Consider the following 18,191-nt stretch of genomic DNA (forward strand, 5'->3'; position numbering starts at 1 on the left):
TCCATCATTTGCTTTTGCCCTGGTAAACTACAGAACAGAGAAAGAGAATGCAGGACCACTGAAATCTCAGCTCACTTCTGGTGTCAATGGAGTTAAGAAGTTATAGTAATAAGCTCATTTCATTCCTATATTATCACAATAAATCTCTTACACACTGAATCATATTAGGATTAACATTCACTGATATAAAGTTCAGTTCTATTACATTTCAATGAAATAAGTAGTGAATGAGAACTTAGAATTCATCTCTTTAGGGCTGGACCATTTAAGGAAATGGAAGACTAACAACATCACTGAACAGTTATTTATTTATTCCAAGTGCTTGTGGGACTGGAATTAGGGCAAATCAGAATAGTGCAAACCATTGTTTTAAGACACTTCCTCTAATACACAAGGGGGAATATTTTGCATGTCCATGCAAACTATTTTCTAACTGGGATAACAGAAAAAGTATTTTGTATCTTTTAGTGTATTGGTCTTGCAGACCAATTCCTCCCCCATCTACCCATAGGTTCTATCTTCTACCTTTCTGCAAAAACAACCAGGACAATCAACCAATGTGGAAAGCATATAAAATACTGTGTCCAGGTCATTGTGGTGTCACCATCTCTATAACAAGTGGAGAGAGGGGGGAAAAAGGCAAAGGATTATTCTCAGATTATGCTCTTCCTACTTTTTGGGTACTAAAATACCTTTTCTTTTCCATAATGATTCTGATGGATGATGGTAATTTGTGGTTTTTTTTTTTCCTTCTTTTTAAACCTTGAACTGGCAAGATTAACAGCTAGAAATACTTTAAAAACCCATTTAAATTTTTTTCTTTCTTCTTCTTCTTCTTCTTCTTCTTCTTTTTTTTTTTTTTACAAATTTACAGGTGCTTAACACCAGGAATCACAACCGAGGTAAAGGCCTATCTTGTGCTACATATTTCACAGTACTGAATTATTCCTCAGTGGCATCCCTATACAGATTTGAAACAGGATAAAAGTCAGTCCTATGTTAAACCAGTATAAATATGATCTTAAGTTTCCAGGACAAAAAAAATATACTTTCATTCAACCCATGGTTATATCACCTTTTATTAAAGCTAATTATATCAGTACTACAGGGTACCAATTTTAAAAGTACAATGCCATTTCCATAATAACCATTACTATTTAAGTAGTCTGTTTTCATACATGTGAGCGATATTGGTGCAGAGCAAAACAGAAGGTTGGGGGTCTGTGCAGATCCTGAGTCAGGGTCTCAGTGGCACCACAGAGAGTGGTCTGCCTCGATGCACATTTTGGTCCATTTATCTTTATAATTCAATCATATCACATAGCTTTCAGTATTTACATGTGTAAACTGAGAGGAAATAACATGTTACAAGAAAGTTTATTTTAGTGAGCTTTATGTGTCATAAATAACTCCCCCTTTCATAATCATTTTATGTTATTAGCTACTTTTTAGAAAGAATAGTTCCATATAAACATATAAACTGGTACATTTGTCTACAAAACCTTATAGAGATCTATGTAAATTGCAGTTTGGCCACCAATAAGCCAATTAATTCCCCATTTCTTCAAAGTCATTATTGTCACCAATAAGTAAATTAATTAATTAATCCCCATTCCCTCAAAGTGAATAAAATTTTTAAAAAAGGAAAAAAGGAATTGCTAGTGATTATATTTTATGGTGTATTTCCAGAGAAAATCTAATAATGATCACTGATACTTTGGGCCAGATGAAACGGATGGCTTTTATGTTTGACTGTCATTCTGTGATTTGCTGTAATCATGTTCCTTCCTATTAAATTGTTCTTGGTAATATCAGTTCTATATCCATTTGATATTACACTTCAAAATTAGTTCTGGTGGGATCCAGAACATGTGTCAGGAACTTCAAAAAGCAACTTCTGTTTTCCTCCCAATCAAGACAACATTTAGCCAGGTTCCCGACTGCTGAAACGGTAAGAGCGGCTTCTGGGGCTTGGTGGGTGCTGTGCAGCTAATACGCACAGGCTGAAGCCTCTGACCACGCTACTCCACGCTCAGTTCTTCTTGGCTTTCTTCAGATATCGAGCCCTCAGGGACTTGTTGAAACCCATGGATATTTTAAAATGAATCCAAGGAGGCAGGATGGAATTTATTGAGCCCTAGGGAAAGCAATGGGGGAGATATGTAATTACAGCACAGAACCTGGGCCAACTGAAGCCTATGACCTGATGCTACTAAATTGTTGTTTTACTGACAGGTAGATTTTAAAGTTCATGGGTGTACAGTTTAAAATAATGCACAGATGCCTCATTAGACATTTAGAGTGTACATACACTATTTTGTATCACTATTTTGTGACTCAGGGAGAAGGAAAAACCCCAAACCAGAAAGTACCGATGTGAGACTTAAAAATCAACATACCATAAGAGAGTGGATCAGGTATCCATTGGTTCGGGACTGCAAGCCTACAGTCTTAATTGCAGACTTCACAAATGTCTCTGAAGAGGGCTTGTCCCAGGTTGGCTTTCGGATTTTAGCCAGTTTTGTGGCTACGAAGTATGGCAGGACACTCTAGAAAGACAACCCCCCCCCCAAAAAAAAAAAACATGTCATCCATTAGGAAGGTCACAAACTCAGAACAGACAGTGATGCTTAACTGACAGCTGTAAAGAAAGGAGAAAAGAGAGGCAAGTGTCTAAACATAGTTTGACAGAACACATGAAGCACACAACAAATGGTAGCAAGTCAATCTATGAATAAAACAGAATGAGACTGGTGAAAGGATTAAAAAATAGAAACCTACCTTTCTGAACCTTTGAAAGGAAGGCATTGATAGCAATCCAGAGAGCCGAGACTCAGGTGACCATGCCCTGACTAAAGGGAACACTGTTGCAGAACCAGTAAGTTTGAGTTTTTGACACTGCATCCTTCTAAAGAGATAATACTCCTTTCCCCTATAATTGATTGTGAATTAAGCATGCACTATAAACTTTAGACCTACAACGGACATTTCATTTTCTTAGCCTTACACTACCACTTTTCTTTCCTAACTTCTTAGCATTCTGATTCTGAGTTTTATAACCTTTGCTAGTGATCAGATAGGACTACCTCTTTTTTTTTTTGGGTGGGGGCTGGTGAGTTGGGTGGAAAGACTGTATAACAATATGTAAACTGCTTGAGTAACAAAAGACACCTGACAGGACAGATATGGGATGACAAATCTGAATGAGATCTTTCAGAGGATTTTTACTATTGTCATTTATTGCTGATGCTTGGTACATTCTGAATGTGATTCAACACAGAATTCCCTAACAGGAAACCCTATTACAATGAGTCCTGCGTCATGACAAAAGAGGTTTCTTCTGTGATTTGAAATAACTAGGGCATTATAGTTCACCAAAGGTGAACGTATTCTCTTCGACTCACATGTGTGAAAGGAAAGGGTATAAATCATAATGACACTTCTGTTAAAGAGGAGGATCTGTCCCAACAGGTGGTAGTCAAAATTAACACTTCCATATCAGAAATAAAATTGAGGTCTATTCAATAAAATTGGGTTTCCTTTCTGCTGAGATCTGGAAGCAATGGGTCCATGCCCCTTTGGCGTTTTGTACGTATGCAGGTTTTTGTAATTTTGGGTTCTTCCCGCTCCCAGTTATGAGTCAAACAAAGAATACGACCCTCCATTCTTATAAGTACTGCGCACTAACCGATCGCACCACCGGAGCTTCAACTCAACATTCTTAATATGTAACCTGAAACTTCAGCCCAACAGTTCAGTCTAGAACCCCAGGACTGGCCACTGTCACTCTCCATCTTTCCCCTTCTCATCCCTGCAGCCTCAAATCTACACTAAATAAACTAACTTCACTGAAGCACTTCAGACCTGGGCCAATTTTAATTATATAACTTTAGATTTTCGAGAATTTGTTTTTTGGCATTATCACTATCCATTCATCCCTCACTTAATAAGCGAGGTTTTTTTTTTTTTTTGGGGGGGGGGAGTACAAAAAAGACTTTAATTTTAAAACCAAAGTTTTGTTGCGAGGATCTGAGCACAGACCTGTGTCACTGGCACTAAGTATAAAATGTGGAGTTCAATAGGTAAGTCAAGTTTGTTCTCCCAGCAAAGCTGAGTCACAAACAAAACAGAACATATGCTTACACTCTGATCTCAAATAGTGAAGGAACAGAAGCAAACCTTTTCTCATCTCTGTGCCTCTGGTTTACTGGTTATAAAAAAGTGAGAATTTAAAAGACTTTCCCACATATAGATCAAAGCCTGCTAAGATTCTGTAAAGTTTTGAGCCTCTCAAGATGCAGATGCTCTGATAATTAATACTTTTCAATTGCATTATAATTTCTGGTTCCTTTCTTCCATCCATCCTTCCTTCCTCTCCCCTTTAATATGCATGTGACAAACTGAATTCTTGATCTTGTAGGAAAATTACACTGCACTGCCTGAGTGAACCACTTGATGGTGCCAAAAGTTAACTCATCGCTTAGCTAAACTGTGGCAAGAGTCTAGAAAAGACCCTGGCTCTGGGGGGGAGGGGACAAGAGATGCACACAGGAATTCCAAGTCGAGTTGTTTTTCCAACTAAGAAATGCAAATTCTGTTCTGTAAAGGGTATTTATTTACTTCTACCATGGTTTAAAATCAAGGTGGTTGACATGATGGGAAGGATTCAGAGATGAACTAGCTTTTGAGCTAATCCTAAACAGTGGAGGCACCCACCAGGTAAACAAATAAGGAGAAAAACAGAAGCAAATAAAAGGAGACAAAAGAGCATGACTTTCTCAGGGAACTGTAAGTAGTTCAACACAGTTCAAACACTGGCAATGTGGGAAGGAGGCAAAACAGCAGAGAAAAAACAAAACAAACTGCATCCAATCCCTGGATGGTATCAAGGTCTAGAACACAAGTTACATATTCACCACTATGCTCCAATGCTTAGAACAGCCCTCAGTATACAGTAGAGGCACAATCAATACCTACTGAATGAACTTGCCAAAAACCCCACTTCATAGGGACAGCACTGAAGAGCAGTATTTAGGGCCCTTTCTGCTGCTATGGTCCATAAAATTAATCATACCAGGAAGTTGATAATGAAAGTTTAAACCAAAATTTTAGATACCATGAAGCTTAAGTCAGATATCTAAACAAAGGCAGAGATCCAGTTACTTGCCAAGAATTGTAAAAGGAATATTTTAAGTGTATGTGAACACAAAGAATTATCTTTTCTACCAAAAGGCCATCTAGGTACATACTTAAACTATTAAACAAAATCCCAATAAATAATTAATCCATTTTTCTGTTTTCCCTTTTTTTGGTACCAGGGATTGAACTCAGGGGCACTCAACCACTGAGCTGCATTCCCAGTTCTTTTTATATTTTATTTAGAGACAGGGTCTCACTGAGTTGCTTAGGGCCTCGGTAAGTTGCTGAGGCTGCTTTGAACTCGAGATCCCCCTGCCTCCACTGGGATCAGTGCACCACTGTGCCCAGCTCCATTTTTCTCCCTAAAACATCATGGGAAATAGGTCCAGAAGATATACATACTTTTATGGTTAAGTGTTCTGGGCAGAATTTTAAAGTTGTTTAACCTCAACAAGTTCTATACAAACTTTGTCAGCTCAGAAACAAACTGACCTTGACAGCTATAGATGTGGGCAAATATCCTTGTTTCAAGATTCAGAATCCCAAACTGAAAATAACTGGTTAGGTCATTAGGAAACGACTATTAATGGTTTTTCTTTGTTTTTAAATCCATGGAGTAACTTAGTTTTTTATTTTTACACACACACACACACACACACACACACACACACATACATGTATATTTTTTTTCTCACTCAAGTAGAATGCTAGGTACCTGGTCCTCACAAAACAGGTGAGGGGCCTTGGTTCAGAACAGGAAAGCTACTATACCTTAAGGCCACAGTGGGAAAATACTCAAGAATCTTGGGGCTTCATGTGGAGCATCTTTCGTGTGCAGTCAACTGTGTACTAAGTACACCTTCTCAGATTTAAACAAGACCACAGAACAGTTCTTAACAGGGTTTGGGATAATGTGGATCCAGAGGACACCAGGCTCCCGTCCATTTGCACAGTATGGGATTCTAGACCTGGTGTCTAATTTGCCTTTTCTGTGAATTAAATCTACCAGTGTGGCCAGCACATATTCCTAAGGCACTCCTATGAGATATAACAGGAGCACTTTGCTTCCTTGAATTTGTGTATTCATCTGCTATTTCAGGATCTGAAGTCCTCAGAAAACCTGATAATCATACACACACACTATAGTTTGAGAGTTTGTATACTCTACTTACAGACAACAAAATCAGTTTTCCCCCAAAAGGGTCCTTGATTACGTAATTGGTAGAAAACCTCAGACATCCTAGGAAATGTTAGAGAGAAGAAAATGTTCTGACAGTGCAGACAATGAAAACTGATGTTGTGTGGCAATAAAAAATAGGTATACATTTTGTCACTTAAGCTCAGAATAAAGGAGTTCAACATATACTTTGCACAAAGAAAATCCTTGACCAATGCTGGCTAATAGTTCTACAAGTGACCTGTCTCTGAATATGTGGAATTTATATGTCAACATTCAAAGAATGAAAGGAAAAATGGTGTAATTGCACAAAAAACATTTATTTAACAATAAATGATTTCCTGAGCACATAATAAAACCATGTTTAGACACTAGGAACACAACTGAGCACAAAAAAGTCCTTAATCTTACAGAGCTTACATGCAGTAAGGGGACACTGGTAGAGGACACTGGTAGTGGAAGTTGTTTCTGCAGTTGGATAGATGAAGAAAGGCCTCTCCAATGTGGTGACCCAAAAGCAAAGATCTGAAAGAAGGGAGGGACGCCAGCCAAAAGGATACCTGGAAGAGCCTTTTAGACTGAGGGGAACAGCTAGTGCAAAGGCCCTGAGGTCAGAGTATGCTCAGGGCATTTTAGGAACTGCAAGGAGAACACAGAAGTAGTAGGAGGGTAGGATGCAAGACAATGTGGAAGTCTGAAATCAGAACATTGTAGGTGATAAAAACTCATGGTTTTACTCCAAAAGAATTAAGAAGCCATGGAAGAATTTTGCTTTAAGGAGATTATTCTGGCTGCTGTGAGCAGATTGCAGGGTCTTTAGACACGCATGGGAACAAGGAGGCCAGGTTGGGAGATGCTGCACAGGGACCAGGGTAAGGTGGCACGGTGGCTCAGATCAGAGTGGTAGCAGTGGAGGTCCTGAGAAGTGGTCAGAGAGGGGGTACGTTTCAAGGATAAAATAAAGTCAGTAGGGTTTTCTTATGGACTGAATTTGGATGTGAGAGAGAGGCAGTGGCGTACAGGGAGAGGGGCAGGGGTCAGCAGCAGGTGAAAGCAGACTGACCTGGATTTGAATTCCACCATGCCCACTCACTAGCTGGGTGATCTTAAGCAACAGGGGTGGGAGAGAGAGCACCGTTCTTAATGTACTAAGACGAGGAGTGAGTTAAACACCGTCCGTTAGAGTGTGAGATTTGAGCTCTACTGTATAGCAGCAATTATTTTCTAAGTGTTCTAACATTCATGTTTTCAGAATCACCTTGGAAAGAATGTGGCTAATCCTGTAAGAGGTGCAAGAACACCATTTCCACAGAGAATATCTGACTACTGAGGTAACTATTTGGTTATCTTCCCTCTGGACACAGAGTTGGTGGTTGGAGGGACCCAGCAGGTTCATAGATCTTGTGGCACAACACTGTTGTACAAGGCCAAGGAAAATGTACACCAGCACTGACACGTGTGGAGATTCACCTCGTTGGAGTTCAATTATTCCAGCCAATCTAATCTTGCCATTCTGAAGCCATTTCTCAAAGCTGGTGCAGTTGACCAGATCTGAATATTTCCAGAGAGGATCTTTATGTTGCTTCATAGCTCTGTTTAGACTCCATTTGCACTAAAGACACACTCTGTTACCTCCTTTTATTGTTACTGGCAATTAGCAAGAAAAATGAGTGGATACTTATGTTTTCCAGTACCCTTTCATAATATTCAGCTTTCTAACTCTTTGAGACCTAACAGATCTCTATTACATTTTTTAAGAAATCCTTGAATTTTGTTTTCTCCTTTAATTTGTTCTGTTTGTTTTCTAAATTTCATAGATGAAACCAAATTGAGTTTATTCTGATTTTTTAAAAAAATCACTTTTTTAACCCAACTAACCAAACTACCAACTCTCATAAATGAAGAGGACAAAAGAACTGTAAGGTGACAACTTAAAGGGATGGGGCCTAAAGGATTTCTTTGCATTGGTTAAGTTCAGATTTAATGGTGTGGTTTTTTGTAATCTATTGCCAAGAATAAGAAAACCCACCTCATTTGCAGGGAGCTGAAACCTACAGCCACCCCCTCTGGGTTCAGGCAGTCTCTACCTGCTTCCTCTCTGTTCCTCTGCCAAAGAGGTAGGCAAAGGAACTTTAGGGATGGTTTCAATTGGCAAATGGTCTCCTGGTTGATAGACTTCTCAGAGACCTAGCTTCCTAGGTCCCAGGAGGAACACTGGCGCAAAGCAGCACCTCCCTGAGAGCCAGGGAGGCACCGCAGACCCAGGTCGCACTTCCTGCATGCTTGAACGCATCACCTACCTTTAGTTCCTCACAGCACCATCACGGCGCCAAGCCATGGAATTCCTGTCTTCATTTGGAACACGACATATATACCTCCAGTCTGGGGCTCACTGAAGTGTAATATGCTTAAATGTCTGTCTTCTCTCTCTCTCCCTGGAGGACAGGACAATGTCCTATTTACCTCTTTCCCCACTGCCTGGCTAAGGATCCCTTAAATAGCACTTTCTGTCCGATAAACAGAAGTGACCTCGGGCAGGTCACGCGCCTCCTATGGACCCCTCGTTTACTAAGTGTAAGATGGACTCGGTCAACATCCAGCTCAAGGGAGGTCAGTGGGTGAACGTGGGGCATACTGCACATGCTTAGTGCAGGTAGGTTTCTCCCCTCTTTTCTTCACACTTCCATGCCATTTCTGAGTTTGTCGTGTTTCTCCATATGTCACATTATTTATCCCACTTGCCAGAAAGAAGATTAAGTCTCAAAGTAATGAAGCAACTTTCTGTGGGTCAGACATCACTCAGCAGTAAAAGCAGAACTCAAACCTTGCTCTGCTGACTGCGCTGTGTCCTTTTCTCCCTGCCCCTAAGCACGTGGTGACAAATGCAGTCTGCACCAAAGCACGGACTGGACTGAGGGAGCACAGATGTGGGTGTGCTTTCGCTGTGACCTTGCTTTGAAACAACTGAATATCCAGGCAGCACATTCTGATTTGTATTTACAAGGCTGTAAAGAAACACCACCGGATGCTAAATCTAAGGGAAATTACAATAGGCGGCGGGATGCATGCATGTTTTAAACTGTCTTTCCTCAGACTGCTTGTTAGTCAAAGGGAAATTAAAGTAACTGCATGGTAGGAAAAAAATGGGTGACACATGACTGAAGGTTCAAAATTGAGGATCCTATGTCTACGTGATGCCCTGAGAGGACACATCACAGATGCGGTATTCTGGACGGGAAAGCATAACTGGAGCCTAACTTTGCGGAAGCATCAGACAAGCCCCAAGTGAGAAAGATTCAGTTAAAAAAAAATGGGGAGGCATGCTGTGTGTTTCAAAAATGTCAATGTCATAAAAGACAAAGAAAGGTGGCAGATATATTCCAGATTAAAGGAATCTCAATAACTGGTCAATGAAGTCGGACAAACCTGATTTGGTTTTTTTAAAGATTTAAGTATAACTTTTTTTGACTTATTAATTATAAGGTAATAAAGAGACAAGTAGTCCTCACCAACCGAACATACTTTTGATAAGTTTTACCCAAGGTGCTTCCTATTCTCATTTTCTGTTCAAAATCAATAGTCTATCCAGCTCATAATTCAGCTCCAGGGCATTCACATAACTTGTTGCTGCTGCTGCTTCTTCTCTTCTTCTTCTTCTCCTTCCTTTTTTTTTTTTTTTTTTTTTTTTTTGTAAAAGGCTGGGGTCTTGCTATGTTGCCCAGGCTGCTCCTGAATTCCTGGGCTCAAGTGGGTATCCTGACTCAGCCTCTCAAGTAGCTGCATCTATAGATTTGTGCCGCTGCACCAGGTACTGCTACTGTTTATTTGTATTTCCCGAAAATGATTACAGAATGGCAAATCTGAATTCGCTTCTTCTCTCTCTCTCTCTCAGGTGCTGGGGATTGAACCCAGGGGCGCTCTACCACTGAGCAACATGCCAGTCTGTTTTTTTTTTTGAGACAGCATTTCACTAGGTTGCCCAGGTTGGCTGCAACCTAGTGATCCTCCTGCCTCAGCCTCCCAGTTGTTGGGATTACAGGCATGTGCCACTACACCCAGCTGGCAAATCTGAATTCTCAACAGGCATTTTAAATACTCTTACAAATTATAGGAAACAAGTTGAGGGAAAGCAAGGGGAAAATATTAATAAGGAAGTAAAATAAAATAATCTAGAATTTGAAGAATATACTTTCTTCTATGAAAGAGCAATCTGGCACACATTCACATGGAGGCAGGCCTAAAAAGATGGTTGTTTTTCCAAAGATTAGTGAAAACCTGAAACTCTGCAACACAGCATTAGTCCAGGAACCACCCACAACTGAAGATCTGAAGTTCATGAGAGCAACGTAAGCAGCTCAGAAGGCCCTCGAAAGAAATGACTGTGTCACAAAGCATGACCACACTTAAACCAGAGTCCTCTGTAGCACCAGGCAAAAGGCAGGTCTCTAGTGTAACAGAACTTACACGTGCCACTAGCTATACAAAGACAAACAAGATAAAACTCTTTCTGAATTAAAAACAAAACAAACCAAAACCAAAACCAAAACCAAAAACAAACCTTGTTCTCAAGAATACACTGAAGTGGGGGAGAGAGGAAAAAGCCAGAGAACAGCAGGCAGAAGTAGGTAAGATAAAGGCAGGAGAGGTGTGAGCAAATGTGTCGTGGGACAGAGACAAGGATTTCCAGTAGGCGAACTGTGACCAGAGCCTTGAAAGGCCAGGGATCACAGCGCTCAGGTGTGAAGAGCACTGGGAGGACATGTGGCATGGACTTGGAGAGGAGCTGGGGAAACAGATGCCCGTGAAGAAGCCAGTCATGGTAGCTCACAGGGCAGCGCACGTGCTGGACATCAGTGTCCATTCTGGCCTGAACACAGGGAAGGACCATGACAGGGAGTCAAGAAAGACAGTGGCCCCATGGAGAATAGATTTAATCCTAAACCTCATGGACAGCCACTGGAGAACTACGAAGGAAAGCAACATTATCTGATTTCTATTTTAATAAGAGAAACATGTGAGATGGAGTGGACAGTGGAATCAGCTGACAAATATGTCTAGTCCCCAAATTCGGAGACATAAAACACCACCGAAAAAACCCCAATAATTTTAAACTCGGAGTTTTATTTAGACCAGATTTTTTGCCCCTTTCATCAGAATTAATGAGATTCTTTTTATTCTCCTTCAGCATTCTGATATGTTCACACAACATGACAACTGTGCTTTTCTTCACAATTTGAGTATTTTTTCACCAAATTCATTCTAAGTTTAAATCTCAAACAAATTCATGTGAAGAAAGACAATGATTGGTGAAATTATGTAATTTAGAATTATTAGGGAAAAATAAGTTTATCAAAGTAAATATACTTCAGAAGACAAATACTGTAATGTTATAGTAGTTTCTAGTCATACCAGATTAATAGGAAGAGAATCTGGAGAAAAATATCTTTGAGGGTAACAGGCTATGAAAATGAGAAGCCAGGCATGGCAATTACAAGCTAGCCTGTATTCAAGTGCCTGGGGCTGGGGTACCTGAGGCAGGAGGACTGTAATTCAGTGAGACCCTGTCTCAAAATAAAAATGACTGGGGATGTAGCTTAGTGGTTGTTAAGGTCTGGACGTGAGGTGTCCCCCAAAAGCTCACATGTGAAACAATGCGAGAGGCTTGATGGGGAAATGATTGGGTTCCCAGAGCCTTAACGCAATCAGTGAATTAATCCCCCAACTGAATGTGACTGAAGGCAGGCGGGGTGTGGTTGGAGGAGGTGGGGCACTGGGGGCATGGCTTTGGGATATATATTTGTACCTGGCAAGTTGAGTCTCTCTACTTCCTGCTCATCCTGTGAGCTGCTTCCCTCTGTCACACTCTTTGCCATGACGTTCTACCTCACCTTGAGCCCCACGGAATGGAGTCTGCTGTCATGGACTAAGACCTCTGAAACTGTGAGCCCTCAAATAAACCTCATTCTAGCAAACCCTGTCCTCCCCAATGTATCTTATACATATGAGAAGCTGCAACTCCAAGTATTACCAAGTGGCTCTGACATCCAAGCATCCCTTGGATGAAAGCAAAGGTGGGAATTTACAATAAGCAGGCTCTCCATGGGCCCTGGTGAATGAGGAAACAGTCATCATTTCCTGTCTTTCATTACCACTCTCTCTCATGATAGGTGACTTGGCTCCAATATCTACCAGAATGAAAAGGGTTATTAGCAGCAAGAGCTAGACAGCACTTAGGTCTATCCTGATTATCTGCAGATATGAAGGATGAAATGGAACCAAGCAGCCAAGTACCTTCTGGTTCTATCACTTCTCAAACACAGATGAACCAGTAACTGTTCAATACAGTCTTACAGGTCAGGAGCAAGTAGCTTGGTGGGTAAGAACAAGGACTTTGGTGCCAAACAGACCAGATTTAAGTTCTGGTTCAATGTGGGCAAATAGCTTAATCTTTTAAAGTCTCAATTTCCACAACTTTAAAAAAAAAAAAATGATGATAATCACACTATCTTATGAGATCCCTATGAAATGGAGTGAAGAGAGGCAAATAAAATGTTTAGCACTGCCCCTGGAAAGTATCCACTCAAATACTCACAATTATTTTGATTGATCACTTGAAGTTTAAAGGTGCAAAAAAGCAAAATGTAAGGCTGAAAGTAATGAAAGCCATAGTAAGAACCAGGTGTGTGTACAGGTAGGTGATAGGCAGAACCAGCAAAAAGGCAGGGATTGCAACTTCTCCCAAGACATTTTTTAAAAAGTGCCTAAGGGGCTAGGGCTCAGTGGCACTTGCCTAGCATGTGTGAGGCACTGGGTTGGATCCTTAAGACTGCATACAAAAATAAGCTAATAAAATAAAGGCATGCTGTCCATCTACAACTACAAAAAAAAATAATAATAATATTTTTAAAATGTGTCTAAGCATGGAAACACTGGGAGCATTATTTCTCTGGGTTAAACAATAGCTAATTTGAGATAGGTACTCATAAAACCCACTCTCTGTGCTGTCTCACATTCTGTATTATACTTCACAGTACTATATCTACTAACTACATAATAAACTCAAAGGTCAATATGAAAATCAACTCAAAGTGGATCAAGATAAGCTAAAACTATAAAACTCTTAGAAAAAAAACAGGGGAAAATCTTCATGACATTGGATTTAGTGGATATTTCTTAGATATAATGCCAAGGACACCAGAAATAAAAGAGAAAGTAGATAACCTGCACTGTACCAAAACTGAAAGAACACTATCAATGCTCTGCACAGAAGACACTACACCAAGAGAACTGGGGACTCTTGTACACTGCTGGTGGAAGGTAAAATGGTGTAGCCAATATGGAAAACAGTATCATAGTTAAAAATTTAAAATAGATTTCCCATGTGATCCATCAATATCACTTCTACATGCACATCCAAAAGAACTGAAAACGTGGTCTCAAAGACATACTATGCACCCAGGTTCATATCTGCATTATTCAGAATGGCTAACAGGTGGAAGCAACCCAAATGTCCTTCAGTGCATGAGTGACCAAACCAAATGTGGTGCTATATGTATGAAAGAATATTACTGAGCCTTTGAAGGAAATTTAACATGTTCTTCAACATGGATGAATCCACGAAACATTCTGCTAAGCAAAAGGGAGACTAAGGCATTCTGCTAAGTGATTGATCATGAAAGATCAACCTCTCTATGATTCTACACATAGGAGTCATCAAGAATAGACAGATTCATGGGCTGGGATTGTAGCTCAGTGGCAGAGAACTTGTCGAGCATGTGAGGCAGTGCGTTCTCGATCCTCAGCACCACATAAAAATCAGTCAATCAAATAAAGATACTGTGTCCATCTACAACTAAAAAAAAAGAATAGACAAATTTCAGAAGGACAGAAAGCAGAAGGTGGTGGTTGCCAGAGAGATTGGGGAACTAGTATTCAGTGGGCAGAGTTTCAGTCTGGGAAGGTGAACCAGTTCTGGAGATGACGGTGGCGATGGGTGCACAGCAAGCGCATATATCAATGGCCCGAACTGCATGCTTAAAATGATGACCATGGTAAGTTTTGTGCTATGCATATTTTACTACCACTTAAAAGAGCTATCAATGATCTGATTCTCTCAAAATTAAACCGTTAAGAATGTACAATAATCATGCTTCAACTGTTTGTCATTCTACTTTAGGTATGCCTACTTAATTCTAGGTGATGATTTTGAAAAAGCTAGACTTAGGTGCATAAGGGAAAAAGCAAGCATGTCTTTAATGGTGTGCTAACGTCACATCCACTTACTGAGGAATGTGATTTTCTTTCGTTGCCAAGACAGCAACTGTTGCTGTGGAAACCACACAAAAACAGGGATACTTCACTGAAACAAACTCCACTCACCTGCACAAAGATGCCCTTGCTTCTATACTCCTCATGGAGGCACTGGGAGAAGAAATCCACAAAAGCCTAGGAGGGCGGTGGGAGTGAGAAGAAAACACGCTCGTTACATCAATCTGCCTGATCTGTAGCCATGGAAACAAAAAGTAATAAACTACTTAACTCTATCGTTTCTAATCATTCTTTCATTTCAAAGGCAGGAAAAATGTTTTAAAAAACCCTCAAAGCCCCAAGTGATTTCTATTTGCCACTAAATGAAGTCTAACCTTACCAAATATAATATCCAGACTAAAATTTTTATTTAACTGGAAAAAGCTCATTCTTTTTTTTTTTCAAAAAATTATTTTCTAACAAAAATATTTTTATTATAACAAAGGATATATTTCTACTCTCTACTTGCAATGTAAGCAGAAATGCAATACGAATTCTGTCCTATTGGTATTCTGTTGTGAAAAGGAGACGAGCAAGCATCTTCTGGATGCTTCAGGGTGGCAAAACCCAAGAAGCATACAGATGAATGAGAGCCCATCTTTGGATAATGCAACCTGAAATCTATCCATTGCCTATAATGAACCCTTTCTCAAAGGTGAACTCAACCTGGGGTTTGAAATGCAAAGTACCAATAATGACTCCACGAAGGTCTGAAGTAGCAACAGTCTGCACCCATGGAGAACAGGCAGGAAATTGAAGTTCAGCAAGCACTTCCAACACATGCCTGCATTTTAAACATATCTATGGTATGTTGGGGTTGTGGGGTGGTGTTGAGGTTTTTCAGAAGAAAGTAGTGACTGAGATTTTTCAGGTGAAAAAGGAAGCAGGTGGTTTGCTCTTTTCCTTCAATGGCGTATAGCAAGTTCTTACTATGTAGTATAATTTTGCTTATTTTTCTCTAAAAGCTTGTTTAACTTCAACATCTAAATAGTCATTTCTCCCTCCGGAAATGTATTCTATGCCTCAATAATGTATCTGAACATGACGCTACTGACCTGCAGGCAGAAGGCATTCTACATTATTATCCTAGCAGTAATGTGAGGAGGTGAATAGAGATGTTGTATGAAATTATGACAAATTACACAAAGTCTGGAAAATTCTTGTCACACCCCAGAAGTGACAATGTATTTCTGTGAATTCTGCATAATGTGACAGAACATTACACTCTCACCAGTCTATCTTGGCATACTGTGTACATTTATGTGCTGACTGGATGCCGTTCTTCTATGTTATGTGAAACTGATTCATTCACATATCAAATCTCTAATCTCTGACTCATTAGCATCATGTTCTAATTAAGAAAGTAACTGGCCTAGGCCAGCTGTCCATAGAAAGCACAAGCATCCCTTTAAAATCAGTAAATAAATGGGGGGGAGAAAGCATCAGCAGTTCTGATGTGTTGGAGTCCCATTTGTAAATTTACACCTAACAGTACGTCTCCAGCTGTGGCTTCCCTAAAACTCACAGGGGGTATTCTTTTCTTCTCCTAGTCCATTGGAAAACTGCCAAGAATAGAAATTCAAGAAAGTTAAGTCTATGTTAATTACTTGAACTAAAAATCATTCCTCGGTCTTATAATGACAAAATTGACTAAAATAAATTCACCTTGGTCGCAGAGTAGATGGTCAATAGTGGAACTGGAAACATGCCACTGGCAGAAGAGATGTTCAGAATTGCCCCTTTCGATCTAAAAAGGAAAATGTGCCAAGTCAATGGAGTGAAATCACATACACAATTGTGTGTGAATTACAGATTGAGATGTATAATTATTTGAAACAGAACAACATAGCTGCTTTCCTAACACACATCTCTCCCTGCCTTTCATCAGTGAGTGATATGCTTGGTTAGTGAATGAGTCGTAATTTAATCAACTAAAAATAGCTCCTCTTTACGATGAGTTCACTTCCCAGTCTTAGTAATCCAGAGCATGATGGGATCAGATCTATTCTCGTGCTGATCTCTATCTCTCAGGTCTTCTCTGTCCAAAGCATCAAGAATGCTCACTTACAGGGCTAAGGGCAGCTCAGTGATAAAGTAAGTGCTTAGCATGCATGGGGCCCTGGGTCTGATTTCCAGTTACACACACACACACACACACACACACACAAATCCTCACTTACAGGTGCTTCCCTACACGCACCTTTATTGTGGAATATCATCTCACACTAGCTTGCTCTAGTATTTAATCATTCTGTTTGCATAAATACGTTCCCCCTCAACAAAATCATAAACTTCTGGGAATTGTACCCCACTTTTATTCAAGCACTCTGCAAATGCTAACAAACAGGTACTTAAGAAAACCTCTGGCAGTGAGTGAATAGCTACATTCTGCCCTCATACTTTCTTTGGTTTGCAGATATCTGGGCACCAAAGAGTTTACTCCAAAACTCTCCGTATCTAGTTCACTTATGTATTCTTTTGCCAAAAGGCAAAGCTTGATTTCTTTTATAACTTTTAATCATACCAGTTGTTAACAAGCACATGTAGGTAAGAAAAGTGCAATTATGATTTTAAGAACGTCAGAACTACCAACTCTCCCCCTCATTCTATTCTTCTGAGGGTTCTCTCCCTGTGCTGGGGATTGAGCTCAGGGCCCCACATCCACTAGGCAAGCAGTCTACCTCTGAGCTATACCCCTAGCCAGATCCTTTTCTTCTGCTACTGAAATCCCACCCCACCCACCTCCCATCCTCCACAGCAGGTTCCTTTCCTTTGACCCAGTTTCTCGTTGCTCTTTGTGTTCATTAATTTCCACAAAGCCCATTTTCTTTAAGTATTAAAAAAAAGGGGGACTACCTAGACCCTTTTTGGGCAAAATAACAGAGGAAACATGATTAAATGGCATCTAAGTTATTTCAAACGTAAATCTGAAAAGAAATAATCCCCAAAGGTCACCGGCTCCATCTGCCAGCCTCTAGGCAAGATGCCACTCCAACCATCAAAGGGAAGTCTGGATCCTCAGTTTCATGTGTGTCACCGGAAACAAGTTGGTGGTGCTTTGTCTTTCTATTTCTGTGTGTGTGTGTGTGTGTGTGTGTGTGTGTGTGTGTGTGTGTTTAACAGAAGTCCTTATTAGTAATACATACGTCTCTAAGCAGTAAAATCCATTAACATTTTTGTGACAGAAATAAGACTTCAAGTTTAAAAATGCTATTAAGGGTTTTGAAAAAAGCCATTGATGCATGAATCACATCATTCTTGTTTTTTTGGTTTTTTGCTTGTGTCTCTCTCAGAAACAGAATAGTCTTCTTTTTTAATTTTAAAGTAAGAGTTTATATCAGGAGTTAGAACCCAATCCTTTTAGATTAAAAAAAAAAAACCCTAATTAACAATGAATACCTAGTCATTTCATTTTATCTATATCTGTAAGAAATTCCTTTGATAAAAACGGAATAAAAATCACTTTTGTTACAGAAGACTTTTAATACAATATTAATCTCTGTTTAAATTATCTTCCTCCTTTTAGGGTGCTACAATTAGATGGTGGTGATGATTGCACAGCTCTGTG

General features: G+C 39.9%; 1 protein-coding gene across 1 annotated transcript in view; it reads right to left on the reverse strand.

The window, feature by feature from the left end:
• Nucleotides 1–1,063: 1,063 nt before the first annotated feature.
• Hsd17b12 (hydroxysteroid 17-beta dehydrogenase 12) overlaps nt 1,064–18,191 on the reverse strand; it is a 147,849-nt gene continuing 130,721 nt past the window's right edge. The window contains exons 8-11 of the mRNA XM_047516626.1: nt 16,289–16,370; nt 14,696–14,761; nt 2,400–2,549; nt 1,064–2,137 (exon numbers count right to left, since the gene is read on the reverse strand). Of these exons, the coding sequence (XP_047372582.1) occupies nt 2,033–2,137; nt 2,400–2,549; nt 14,696–14,761; nt 16,289–16,370 (403 nt within the window). The 3' untranslated portion in view covers nt 1,064–2,032. The remainder of the gene's footprint in view (nt 2,138–2,399; nt 2,550–14,695; nt 14,762–16,288; nt 16,371–18,191) is intronic.

Source organism: Sciurus carolinensis, chromosome 11 (genome assembly GCF_902686445.1).
Source record: "Sciurus carolinensis chromosome 11, mSciCar1.2, whole genome shotgun sequence".
NCBI classification, from domain to species: domain Eukaryota; kingdom Metazoa; phylum Chordata; class Mammalia; order Rodentia; family Sciuridae; genus Sciurus; species Sciurus carolinensis.